Genomic DNA, 14,025 nt, shown 5'->3' on the forward strand with positions numbered 1-14,025 from the left:
CACCTGAATTAACGGCTTTAAAAGTCGCTTGATGACTTAGGTGCCTTGGGTATTAGTCTAGCTGATTATTATTAACTCTCTTTGTTGGCAGAATTATTACCAGAATATTTTTAAACAAATTTCTGTTATGGCCAATGATTTTTAAATAAATTTGGGTATTGCATACGATTTGCACACGCACTTACTAAAATAACATCTGTGGTGCAATTTTATAGACTTTTGTTATTACAAAATTAATAAGTTTATATAAAAAAGGGCCGTTTTAACCGTAGCACTCTGTATAGTCTCCTAAGTCGGGGGGTCTTTAAACTTATATTAGAAATTGAATATTCATTATAGCAACTTAGAGGATGGTTTGAATTTCAAGTTCCTTTACACGATGGATAAAATGGCAGATAAGCTTCAAATCCGTTTTCCCACTTTTGAGTCATATCACATTTTCAAAGCCTGGATGGATTCAAAATAATTTTTATAATTTCCCAATAAAAGACATACCCCTACTAAAAAACGTCAGTAAAAAATACCAGTAGCTCATTAGATGTTGATGGCTCATCTCAAATGTGTTTAATCTTAGATTACTTTTAAAATTAAACCTCCTAACCACCTAGACCCCTGATATTTAAAAGTGCGGGGTGATCTGATGGGTTCGCGTACTGTCCGGGTTTCTTCGGGATTTGACAGATTTCATCGAGCGGTTGAAATGGCCAAATGGGAGGAGGCTTAGACATTTCAAGGTCGTTGCTGTGTTCTCATTATAGATGAACCTTGCCAATTTTCTTTGAAAGTAACGATGATTCCGCTTTCTAGATGGCGCTCTACGAAGATGGATCAGCCAAGCGGTTATTAATTATATTTTCACTACTATCAAAAGTAACGTATTAAGTAAGTATGATACGACCTATTCCATCAACTTAATTTTTTTTTGATAGTCTGTTGTAAATCACATTGGGGAGTGACGATTTTCAGTACTACTATAAGTAACAAAATATTATAAGTAATACACGTTCTATTCTACCAACTTTTTTTTTAAATGATAGTCTGTTACAACAATAACCATGAAAATCGTATTGTGGGCTAAAGATTTTCAGACTTATAATAATTAGTATTACACGTACTATTCTATCAACGATAATATTTAAAAAAAAACACACACACACACACACACATACTCATCATAACGTAGACTAAGTACTGTCAACTCTATCCGGTAGCTGTTACCAGTCTTTGGATACGATTTCCCAGAAATCTCCGCTGAAAGCCTTTTTTTGAGTTTTTTACCTAGCAGCCAAGGCCTATTAGAAAATTAAACGCTTTCATTAACTTGTATAGTTTTCTGTATTTCTTAGTTTTTACCTCTCCGATTGGACAAAGTCCCCTAGGAGGGGCTATAGAATCACCGTGTCCGTGTGTGGGTTTGTCTGTGTGTCTGGCCTGCGAACGCGTACGCATTTGTGTAGCAAAGTGTAATCACTGCGTACGCAGCTTCCCGGAATTTAAAGGTTGGCAAAACCACCGTGCGGCGGTTTCAACTCACAATGTCAGTTATATTGTAAATTTCGTTATTGTAAGGTTTATGTGTAGTGTGGGAATGTTGAGTTTGTGCTATTGCGGTTATGGGTGTTGAGTGTGTGTGCGTTTGCTATGTATGTCTTAGCTCCTACTTCTTATAATTGACTTTTGGGACAAACCGAGTGCTGAGCGTTATGCAACCTCTCAAGTTCCAATGGCATGGTTTCCACCAATTGTTTACGGTAATCGTCTTAGTTTCAATTTGCGATAGCATCGGGCGGGATTCGAACCCGAGCCCTCCTGCATGACAGGCGAGTGTTCTACCACAGAACCACCGATACATATTACAGTTCAAAGAAAATTATAAGCTCAGCTTAAGCAGAAGCGTTTATTACAAATTAACAGAGTATTAAATTTCGGTTTTTATTAAAATAGAACGAAATTTCGTGTTAGATTTAAATTATTGCATCGAAGATATTCTAATGTAGCGTCTTCTCTGTTGATTAAAAAGAATGCGCCGCCCAGGTTTTGAACCCGAGCCCTTCTACATGGCAGGCGAATGTTCTACCACAGAACCACCGATACATGTTACATTTTTTTGAAAATTATAAACTCAGATTAGCGGGAGAGTATATTAATGGTTTTTAAAGTCTACATTTTTTACGTATGAAATTTTAAAGGTCAAATCTTGTTTTAGCGCAGTCAGCAGAGATAAGAGGGTTAAAGGGTAGAACCTGTGGGTTTTTTGTTATTTATTTACGGGTTTTATTATCGTCTTTAAAAAAGTTGTAATAATGCAAAAGCGTTTATTTAACGTGTATTGATGTAAGAGCGGTCGTTTCGTCAAGTGGCTCTCTGTGAATTGTTGATGGTAAGGTTTTTGCTTCTTGTTAATACATTTGGTGTGGAAATTTGGATATCCACGATTCCTAAGGCAGTCATTTATTTCCTGGGTGTGCGACTCATTATATGATATTGGAAATTGGACGGCATTGGTCTTTTTCATGCGGTATGTGTCACAACGTCAACAGGAAGTCTACGAGTCGTCCACTATCAGATGTCGAATATAGCTATTCTACGGTATCTTCATGAAGGGCGAGTGTTGAAATAAAATGAGCGTTAATGATGCGGCAAGTATTTCGTAAGCGAGAAAAATAGATATAGATATAGATATTTCTTTCATTAAAATTTGCTTCGTATTATATTTAACTGATAAACTTGCAGTGGCGCCGATCCCATGGGGGCGGCGGGGCCGAAGCCCCCATTGGTAAAACCGCCGATGTTAAAGGCCGTTTACTTTTAAGCATCCGTAGCAAGAAAGTGTTGCCAGCAGCCTCATTCCAAGTTTATTAGTGAGCTTCGGCCCCCATTTACTTGTTCTGTAAATAGGGTTAAATTCAATTGTGTATTGTTTTAGTACGTCTAACTCGCTGTTGTAACTACTTAATTTATATTATTCTGAATCAATTAAACTCGGTTGTTTCGTCTCAATTATTTTAATTAAAATTAAAATTTTATACCGGGCGGGATTGAACCGGGATTACGTTTTTAGTAAATAACTCTGAATTGCGGAGATATCTTTAAGGGTTATCTCGAGAGATTAATATCACTAGGGACAATTCTTCCGGGGAGAGGTATATTTTGGCTTGCCAACTTGTTTCTTGTATACCATCATCATACTCAAGAACTTATAATTAATATTTTTTTTAAAGTGCCAAAAGCTATGCCGATCTATTATTTTTAGCGAAGCTTATAATTGAGACCGTATCGCCATCTCTAGGCGAATATAAGAATCGCGATTTAAAATGATTTTCTTGACAAGTTAATTAGAATTGTAGAATCCCACTATAATTAGTTTATTAAACATTTAACACTTTAAATTAGGCACTAGCTAAACGTAAATGAATAGATTTTACGGACGATAAATGATGGAAAAAGGAATTATTTCGTTTATTGGAGGATCTTGGGTAGTAGATCGAGTTACCGGGCCATAAAGGTAGACATTTTTTTTTAATGTAAAATACATTCTTGGCTCACACTAACATAAGAAAACAATTAGACTTTTTTGCTAAGGCTGGGTACAAGACGATGAAATATTAAGCATAAGTTATTTTAGTACAATAAGATTTTAATTTTTCTCTTACAAGTTAGTACCACCCAAACATATTTTTCTTCGTCGTGTACCGTGCTCTATCCGAGTATCCGTCAAAACTACAGAGATTCGAATTTTCATGCTATGATGGTCAAAAACCCAAACTTAACCTTATGTAATCTAACCTAATCTTTTCCCAACCTAACCTAAATACTTGTTGAGGTTAACGGTAATAGTTAGTGCAGGGAACTGTTGGCTCGCGTGGCATGTAGGGCTTTCCACCACCCTCCTACGCATTGTAACCCAGCCACCTGAATTAAAGGCTTCAAAAGTCGCTTGATGACTTTGGCCTAAGGTGGTGCCTTGGGTATTAGCCTAACTGATTATTATCTAAACTATGTTAATCAAAACTAGGCCTAGCTATCGAAAAGATACAAGATGACGTAATCCGAAGCAAATGAAATAGCGAACCATTGCCAAGTTTAGTAATATAAAAATCCTAGGTTGCAGCGTTGTCAACCTATTCTATAATTATCATTTTATACAGAAACGTTTTTCGGAAATTAACCTACTGAACTAGTATTCCTATTTGACATAATTTAAGTGACCATTGTACTTGTGAACAGTGTTAAAAAAAGTAAAATGTACAAACAAATTCTAACGATATTATATGTTTATGTATATCGCACGAGAAATATGCCAAAAATTACGATAGAGCTTGTTGGTACAAACCAACGGTTTTGAAAAATAAATTGAAATAAATTGACAACCTATTTTTTTCTCACGATGATAGAAATCGTTAAAAAAAACTGGGTAAATTAGATTGTTTTAACTGTAGCGTGTCCTTGGCTGTTGCCAGATCCCCCGACAGAAGCATATACGTGACAGAACTTTATGTAAAGTAAGTTAGTTGAACCCCTAACCCCGAGGGCCATTTCTGGGTATAATAGACCCCAGCGCTCGGGGTGTCAGGTTAAAGAAGATTTTTCCACCCGAAAAGGAATTACAAAGGCAACAGTCATGAAGGAGAGACAGCTTGAATATCGGAATTCAAAAACAGATGCGTCTCGTGTCAAAAGCGCTAAAAGTATTTCTAAAATAGATGGTTTTGTAATACCGAAAAGTGGGCACCTTTTTTGCACGTTCGTCCCCTCGAGGTAAATTTGACGCGATATCCTTTTGAGAAACTCCACGTCGCTTGTCTTGACAAACTTTTGGGGGAACTTAAAATTGAAAGGCTTTTATGCATTTGTAAAATGTCTTTTGTATATTCAGTACGTTATTCGTCGACCCCTTGTCCAAATTTCCCAGATAGGTTTGATATTGAAATTGAAAACCGATATGACATTTTTACAATAGAGCTGTAAGGTGCGAATAACTATGCAACGTTACAAGGATTGAAAATTCCTCCATAATGGTGGCACGAGTATAATGATTTGTATAGTCATGCAAATCATTTCACGAGTTTCATTTTATCGGTATAATATAGACTTTATTTCGGGTCCAAACATGGGGGCCACTAACTTACTTACGCGCTTACTAAGTAATGATTGTAGGTGGTAATTTTGATAAATTTAGATCATGCTCCTACAGCGACCAGAAAGTTTGTGAAGTGCGTATAAGCAAAATCTAAAATGACAATCACTTCTAGCTTCGGTTAAAAGTGGTGAAAAAATTAAGTGGAAAATTTGTTGATCCATCATAATTATGGGAGTTCGGATAACTTTCGTAAAAAAGACATTGTATATAGTGAAATAACGATATCTCAATGTTGTGTTATTAACTAATTATTCCATTTATAATATTTGTCTATTTTGAAAAATACGTTGGTCACCATATATTAAATATCGACTTTCTGGATGGTGAGTTAGAAAATATCAAAGGTTTAATTAAGACAGTGTTATGTTGCGATTCGATAATTTTTAACAAAAAAAAATCCCAATAGACGCTTCAATAAAACATTTTCAAGGATATTGATAAAAAGTAATATTTCCGAGAGCCAGAACTTTTAAGTTACTGTTTATATAGTGCTTGTTGAAATAATGGAAACTGTTCACTTGTACAGTTTGCAATCAGTGTTTCCTTTTAACCATATAGCTTTTTTTGACATATTAAGGCTTAGCAAAAACACGATGTTCTCTTTACAGGTGAAAAGTTTCCATTATTTCAATCAGCACCAAATAAACAGTAACTAGCAATTAATTCTTGGCGATTTCTTTGAAGATGTTTTTATTCAAGCGCCTATTACTTGAAAAGCATTTAAATTTTTAATTAACCTTAATTGGTTGTTTTATCGACGATTACCTGGCAATTGCAAAGACTTTTAAAAATAACGCATAGTTTTTAACTCTAAGCCACATAATATGTGGTCATTGGCGAAACATACTATCATTAACTCAATTAGAATAACAAGGGTCATATAATATAGGTTGATTATATTAATTATGGCATACAATCTGCATCGAGCGAATCGATTCATTAATGTATCAAATTATATTCAGTACTTTACCAGGGCTGCCAGAAAATCTTTTTGGTATGACGCCCAAATTGTTAAAAAAATCGCCCAATTTCTAGCCCAACTATAAAACAAGGAGTTTCAAACTAGCCCAAAATTCAACCCAAATAATTTTGGGAAGTAGCCCAATTTACCGCCCAAAAACGTAAATATTTTAAGAAAAAGCCAAAAGTTTAAAATTTTCGTTTAAAATTTAAGGAATATTTAGATTTAATTGAAAATATTATAAAACATTCATTTTCAACAAAGACTTGAGCGGAGCGAGCTACAAATCCAGTGGTTAATTAGGCTTAGATTAATTATACCCAAGTAGAGAAAGAAAAGCGAGATAAATAATTTAGTTTACCAAAAATTACTGTTTATTTGGTAAAGATAAAATATACAGCTAATGCTTATCTTTTTTGAAACTTGCCCTATGTGGCAATACCGCAATGGATCTTAAGCCTTTCAAGTTCTGTTTTTTAGCAGATAATCCACTCTTATTGTTAATTTTAAAAGGCGCGCAATATTTAAACCCGGGTCAAATATTATACCATCTAATGATTTAACTCGTGACCCGGCCACATACGTCATTCCAAGGGCAAGCTCCCCTTTTCCCCCAACTCCTTTGGCTTCCGACGGACAGCAATATTTTCTCTAGAGTCGCTTTCCGAAGCTCCCTTTTTCCTTTCCCCCAATGCGCGACGGACAGCCAACAGTAACTTTCCTGGCAAGTTTCCACAGTGGGTGGGGTGCATTTGGCCGACTCCTCATTTGACCGACTTTTCATTTGGCCGACTGCTCATATGTCCGAATGCCCATATGGCCAACAACTCATTTGGTTGAGTTTTCAGTCGGCCAAATGAGCTCGTTTGGCCGACTGCTCATTTCAACGACTCTTATACTCTAGCCTGTCATTATATATGTCTTTAGTGTTAGGTTGACTTATAGAACGAGCAATGTATTCTAAGTATTGGCGCCTGACGGCGCCGCGCACTCACTTCTCTCGAGCGCTGGGGGGGGGGCGGACCGGTGCCCCCCAGCCCCGTTCTTCATAACCAATCTGGGCCTTCTAAAACGCGACCTAGAGCACAGTACCTAGCCAAACGCACCTAGTATCGTCCAAATGCCAAATGAGCACTCGGCCAAATGAGAGGTCTGCCAAATGAGAAGTCGGCAAAATGAGTAGTCGGCCAAATGAGTAGTCGGAAAATTGAGCAGTCGGTCTAATGCACTGTCCATTTGTCCTACTTTTCAGTCGGACAAATGTGCAGTCGGCCAAATGGACAGTCGGCGTAACGTGTATTTTGTGGTCGGCCAAACGTAACTCTCCATCCACAGTGAGAGCTTCGTTCAATTACGAAGTAACTATTTTAGGGAGTTTTGTTTATTCAGGTTTGCCACACGTTAGAGAAATCAGAGAAAAGTCAGGGAATTTTAAGAATTTATAAAAAATCGAGGAAAAATCAGGGAATTCAATTTTCTCTTGGCATTTTTTAAAGTAATTTTACTCTAGATCTATGACAAATTTGATGATTATCATTTATTTTCTTGAAAGTTTGGCTAATTTTTAAACATTGTAATAACCTTTTCACTGAAAAATTTTGTCCTTAAAAAGTCAGGAAAAATCTCTTAAAATGGTCAGGGAATACGAATCTAAAAATTTCGGGGCAACCCTGTTATTGATGGACGAAAATACCAGATTCATCATTCGTAAATGGAACTGTTAAATTTTAATAGACTTGGTGGAGGGATAAATTGCGAATTTTTTATAACAAGTCTTGATAATCCAAACCCGACGTATAAAATGCTTTCTAACAAGTCTAATCCCATGCAATTCCTAAACTAAAAATAAAAACGAGGTAAGTCGAATACCGAAGAGATGATGACTCTTAAGTTCCAATCGCAAATATGAAAATGACCTAAAACCGTATTCGGGTCTTTCTTTATCCCCTCCCCTATTTACCAGCACCCTAGGCTATATAACTATATTAGGGTCTTTGTATGTAGAAATAAGCAATAAGGAAGGCAGTTAAGGGTAAAACTAAACACGCACCTGCACAGAAAAATGCCACTATAAAAAATGTATTATATGTATAGACCCCATGGAGAGCCGTCTAGCTAATAGGAGTAAAAACATAATTGCAGACGATAGTTTTTCAGAAAGAAATAATAAAGAAGAATAAATCAATTGCTAAAACTAAATTCTATCCCGAAGGTCAAAGTGAGGAGTCGATAGACTAGCCCAAAAAATCGCCCAATAGCCCAACGATAAATTTATCGTGAATGACTGTCGAAAGTAGCCCAATTGGGCTGGAAAACCGCCCAACTGGCAGCCCTGTACTTTACAGCAATCGATATGACTCCAGAGACAAGAACGTTTTAGTGTAGGTATCGCCATCTGGGGAACCAAATTTATAAATATCACAACATTTATCTCCAAAATGTTTTATTTATTTTAAGTCCTAAGAATAAAACAAGACTAATATTTGTAAAAAATTAAGTTTACAACTTTTAATTTGAATTGTAATTAATTAACTTCAAAACATTTCAATCGTTTTTAATAGGTAGAGCCACCATAGAATATAAGTTTCAATTAGTCAACTCTATTAAATTTAATTAATTATTGATGTAAGCTTGTCTAATAAGAAAATGATAATATTTCCTTTAAATTACACGCATGAACTTTCCAATAATGGCAAAAGGTGGCAGCTAAAACTAACTAAGTGCATTTCAGGGGGAGATTTGAATTTTAAAACGACAATAGCCTTCAATTTACAAAGCGCCACGAAGCGGCAAACGTGATAATCTCATAAACTATAATTGTATTTTGTGCTTTATGGTAACCAGTTACAAAGATTTTGTAAACTAAAATCATAAGTTCATATGTCAAATAATACTGTTATAAGAACTCAGAGTAGTATTTGATTATTTATTTATATTACTTATTTTATCTTTAATTTCTACCTGCTTAATTTAATCGCTTATAATATCTAAACCGTTTACCGAATTAAAAAAAATCGGGTGTTCAATAGATTTCGAGTTGGCAAAAAAAAATATTTGAAAATTGAAAGTACCGAAATTCTGGCCGAATTTGCTAGAATTAAGGTATATTGAAAATAAATGTAGATCTACGATAACTTTAATAAAACAAGAAATTTATATTCTCATATTTATAATTGAGAGGTTTTTTTGTATTTTAATTTGATCGAATATGAGCAGTACTTCTAAAAAACTGAAAGGTCGCGTATCAGCAGACGCAACTAGCTGTCAAAACGATGGGGAAAGCAATTGTGGGATACAAAAAACGTTGCTCAAAGCGTGAGTCGTGACCAGGGCATGAAATAAGCACAGGACACTGGACATTGTCCGATAAATTTTGCAAATGTCCGATAACTTTTCAAAATTTTAGGGGGGTCATTGGACATTTGTGCGATAACTTTTTCAATAAACTGGTAATGTTTTTTTTCTAAAAAATAAAAATATTAACAATTATTTTACAAAAAATATGAGGAAGTTCAGAGTTACTGAAGATGATATTTGATAGTTTATTCTGTAACTGTGAGTCTGTGCTGTGGCTGTGCTAAATAGAGAGGGATGGCCACCTGGCGGGTAGTGGCGGCCCGGGGATCCGGTGACCAGGGAAGATGTGTTGAAGCCTCAAGTGCAGAAGCAGAAAGAGGCTTCAGCATTATGAGTAATATAAAAACCAATAAGCGCGTTAGTATTTAAGTCAATGTATGACTATTATTTGGCATGGTCCTTCCATAACAGATTTTCAGTCAGAAAAATTTATTACACAGTGGTACAAAGAAAAAGGAAGAAGACTTGCTTGTAAAAATTAGTTCCTATATTTATCAAAACTAACTTCGCATAGATCTCATTTTAAATAAATATTGAAATTGTTTTTCAAGTGTTTTTACTAATTTTTTTAGGGGGGGGGGGTGTCATTGGACAATGTCCGATAAAATTTTTTAAATGAGGGGGGGTCACTGGACAAATGTTCGATAACTTTAATTTCTTATTTCCTGCCCTGGTCGTGACAACGTAGTTTAGCCATGGGCAAACTACATCCTAGGAGGTGCAGCGCCACCTAGATTCGTTTCTATCGCCAATCAATTTTATTAGATTAAAAAAGATTGCTTATTGCATTAATTTGGTTGGTTACGTTCGAGTCTGAATTAAACGTGAAAGACTGAGTTTTAATAGTGAATAAAATATTGGTTTAAATTCCCAAATTTCTATTCATTGGTATTATTAATATAAGGATAGCGAAGAGTTGTACAGTCATGTTTATATTTTATTTTGATTAAACACCTATTATTTCGACTAACTGACACACTTGTGTGAAATGTAATTATAGACTTATGGAACACGTTCGACTGTCAGCCCAAAGAAAAACTATAAATAATCACGCTAGATGGCAACAATTTATGTCTTCTGACTCTTCTCTCCTCCAAGATTGGACGAGTTTTAGTGGCAATCCTAGGACCTGGACCTATATACACAAATCTCGACCAATTTTTAAGATATTAAATTAAAAATAACTACCTTACTACTTAAATAACCATGCCAAGTGTTCTTTTGACTGAATCAATAGCAGTTGAACTTGGAGGTAATGTCTAAATACTATTAATTAATTTGATATTAGGCTATTATAAAATTTCAATGACAATGTATATTACAGTATCAGAACCATGGCCAGATGACGCCCAACTTTATCAACCCTTGGAAGGTTTCTGATATTTCAATAAATTTTATTAAAATGAATGTAAATAAACGTTTTTCTTTTAGCCGAACAGATTTTGCTTCCAGATCGTTCAGTTTGTTTGAGTGTGCAAGCATTTCTTAAAATGTGTTCCCTTAACTTTAGAGTTGAAATGAGGGCTAACTCGGAGGAAATGTCTCCGTCTGGTATGGATTATTTAAATACTGACTCTCAAAATTTAGATAACTTATGCGTTAATTGTATTAGGAAAGGTTCCTTTTATGAAATGTGGAAAGTTCGTTATTGCGGAAATGGATCCCATTGTGGCTTTTGTAAAACATAAAGTACAAAATGAATTTTAAATTCTTAACTAACAATTGTAAATAGAACTTATAATTTTAGGGAATTTTATTGAGCAATCACCTAGATTCTTCTCAAGGGGCCGATATGCGGGCATATATGTCTCTAATTAACGCAGTTTTGCACAACGCTGAGCTTTACATCACATGGAATCATAAAGAAACTTATAACGAAGTATTTTTAATTAGCGACATTGCAAATGTATTTACATTTTACTAATCTTATTTTGATTTTTAAGATCACGAAAATGCGGCATGGTTCAGTATATCCTTGGCCTTTACGTCAATTTTTACGTTGGAGGAAACTTTATCTTGTTAGATCTCAACTAGCTTGCTTAGATTGGCTAAAGAAAAGCACTGACGAGGCTAGTATAATTTTATGTATATTTTACTATTTTGGGGGAAATTTCAGCTTAGAAATGAGACACATTCTAAATTATTATGACATATTAGAGTTAATAAATCTCGTACAGTATTTGTGTAAAATTCCAAAATAGTAGCTCTTTAGTAAGGTCGTAAAGAAAATAGTTTGTTAATAAATACCAAATAGATTACGCCAAAAACCAAATGTTTAATCCCAAAAATTCAGGTGTAAATAGCCATTGGTTGCAATTGAAAACGGCTATTTCATTACCAAAATTTAAAAACATTGTAACTCTAACCAAAGTTAATGTAGAGCTTTTACCCTAGATTCGAAATCACTGCCTTGAGTATAGTCTGTAGCGTTTACCTATTTCTTGCTGTAACTCAGAGTAAATTAGCTTCATAGTTACCATGCCCATTACAGCATCTATAGAAGCTGATTTTTCGGAGGTGTTTGAGTGGAAATGGATAATAAGTTCGTTTCGAAACTGACAATCAGAAAAAACTGTTTTCGAATCTTGGGTACAAGGTATAAATCTGTTTCAAACATTTTCTTATGTATAAAGGGATGATCTATCTGTGGCTGCGTTCAGTAACTCTCAACGAAGTAACTGAAAAACTATTTTTGTTGAGACCGTTGCTAACGTGATGTAGGATTTTGTTAAACACTTTTTACGCTTCTGCGACGTCACGTGATCGAGGAGCAATGGAAAAACCTGCTCTTACAGCCAATGACTTTGTTGCTCAATGGACGGGCAACGTGATGACAAAACCGGAAGTCAAAAAACCCCTTCAGCATTAAACCTCTGACTGTTGAGCTCAGCGCTGTGCTTTTTTAGAGTTACTGAATGCAGCCTATAATTAACTCTTATTTTATCATACTGATAATAGATTTAGTGATTTTAAAGAGAATATGTATACAGTAATTTGTCTTAAAAAAATATTTTGATTTAAAAATATTGTAACCTCAAATTGTTTTTTAAAGTTACGATATTTTTTATTTTAAAAAGTAGAGTAATTTGGAAGTAACCATATTTTTAAATGAAAATTTCAAAAGTGAAAATATAGATATTTGGTATTTTTAAATTATGGGAAATTGTTTATAATACCCCTCTTAATTATTTGAAATGTTAATTTAATTAATTTGCGGTATTCCAAAATTTTTTAAAAGGCTGCAAAACATCAAGGTTCATTTTCTCGAAACTTGAGTGACTACTTTTTTACTCTTGAGTAACGATTTATACCTGAAGTTTCAAACATAAAATATTAACATAAAAGTAGAATGAAAATTATGAAATTTAACAAAAATTAAGAGTTAAAATAGGCTACATTGTTTAATGTTAAATTTGGATAGAAATAGACTGATATTTGAACTTAAAATTCAAAAGGAAGTAAACTGATATTTGAACTTAAAATTCAAATGAAAAGAAACTGATATTTCAACATAAAATTTCAATGAAAATAGAGCAAAATAATAAACTTTTTAATTTAAAATTCTTTCATTCTAGGTTTATACCGAAGTTGATATGTGTTGTCACGCCTTATCAGAGCGTCTTGGATCACAAAATTATTTTTTTGGTGACAGGTAAATTAATTTATGAAATTACGATAAAATTTTAATTTTAAAACAAGTTTATCCTCACAGACCGACCGAACTTGATGCCCTGGTTTTTGGCCATTTATTTACACTACTTCAAACGCCACTACCCGACAACTCTCTATCACGAATTGTGGAGCGTTATGACAATCTAGTCAAATTATGTGCCAAAATTGAGCAAACCTACTTTCAGCATAGCATATTTGATTTAGAGTCCGAAGAACGGTAGAAAAGAAAAAAACTATTATGTAGATCTGTATTAAGTGTATATTCTAGTAGTGAAGGACCAAGTATTGAATTTTAGTCTTATTCCAGGAATATATTAAAATATACTTTGTCAAAATTTATTTCTTGACTGCCTATTTAATGAAGTGCTAAGTTGTGCTGTAAGAAATAACAGCTTTAAATAAATAAAAGTTGTTATTAGGATAAACCCTCTCAACATAAGCTGATTTACAGAGAGGTCCGCTATATTTTAACTATCCAAACATTTCTTTTAGGATTTTTGTCTAATAGTAATTTATTTTACATGAGCTTCTCTACAATACTTTATAGTATACTTTATTTCAAAGGGTAGTTTATTTCATCGGCGACAATTTTCTACTGTAAAACTATATTAGTTCTCAGAGCCTAAAATGATGGGTAGTTCTGGCAGATTTGGGCTGTGTAAAATAATTGTAACTACTACCTAGTTTCTTTATGCAGCTATTGTTGTTTCATTTAAAAAGTTGTTAAAATATAAAATAATTCCAAGGTTCCAACTGCTTTTATAGCTCATTGAAATTATGTTTTGGAGATTTAGTTTGTATACATTTTTTTGGCAGTTCTAAAAAATCCCTATTTGAGCCCCTGTTAGTTCTATATTCTAATATTTTTTTGATATTTGTAATGGTAAAAGAGTGC

The 14,025-nt window shown here is 34.2% G+C and overlaps 1 protein-coding gene across 1 annotated transcript; it reads left to right on the plus strand.

The window, feature by feature from the left end:
- The first annotated feature begins 10,517 nt into the window (after window positions 1–10,517).
- Window positions 10,518–13,448, plus strand: LOC149921860 (metaxin-2-like). Its single transcript, XM_090162925.1, has 8 exons — window positions 10,518–10,710; window positions 10,783–10,830; window positions 10,890–11,009; window positions 11,071–11,147; window positions 11,206–11,337; window positions 11,402–11,527; window positions 13,034–13,110; window positions 13,171–13,448. Exons 1-8 carry the CDS (start codon window positions 10,665–10,667, stop codon window positions 13,349–13,351), a joined length of 807 nt encoding a protein of 268 aa, XP_090019051.1. The 5' UTR covers window positions 10,518–10,664; the 3' UTR covers window positions 13,352–13,448.
- The last annotated feature ends 577 nt before the right edge of the window (window positions 13,449–14,025 follow it).

Source organism: Leiobunum rupestre, chromosome 11 (genome assembly GCF_980474605.1).
Source record: "Leiobunum rupestre chromosome 11, qqLeiRupe1.1.hap1, whole genome shotgun sequence".
Lineage (NCBI taxonomy): Eukaryota > Metazoa > Arthropoda > Arachnida > Opiliones > Sclerosomatidae > Leiobunum > Leiobunum rupestre.

What these genes read in the sequence shown, in the direction of transcription:
- LOC149921860 (XM_090162925.1), top strand. Translation starts at nt 10,665, where the DNA reads ATGCCAAGTGTTCTTTTGACTGAATCAATAGCAGTTGAACTTGGAG. An exon ending in TGGCTTTTGTAAAACATAAA is followed by an intron (nt 11,148 to 11,205) that starts GTACAAAATGAA and finishes TTATAATTTTAG; the next exon opens with GGAATTTTATTGAGCAATCA. An exon ending in ATAAAGAAACTTATAACGAA is followed by an intron (nt 11,338 to 11,401) that starts GTATTTTTAATT and finishes TTGATTTTTAAG; the next exon opens with ATCACGAAAATGCGGCATGG.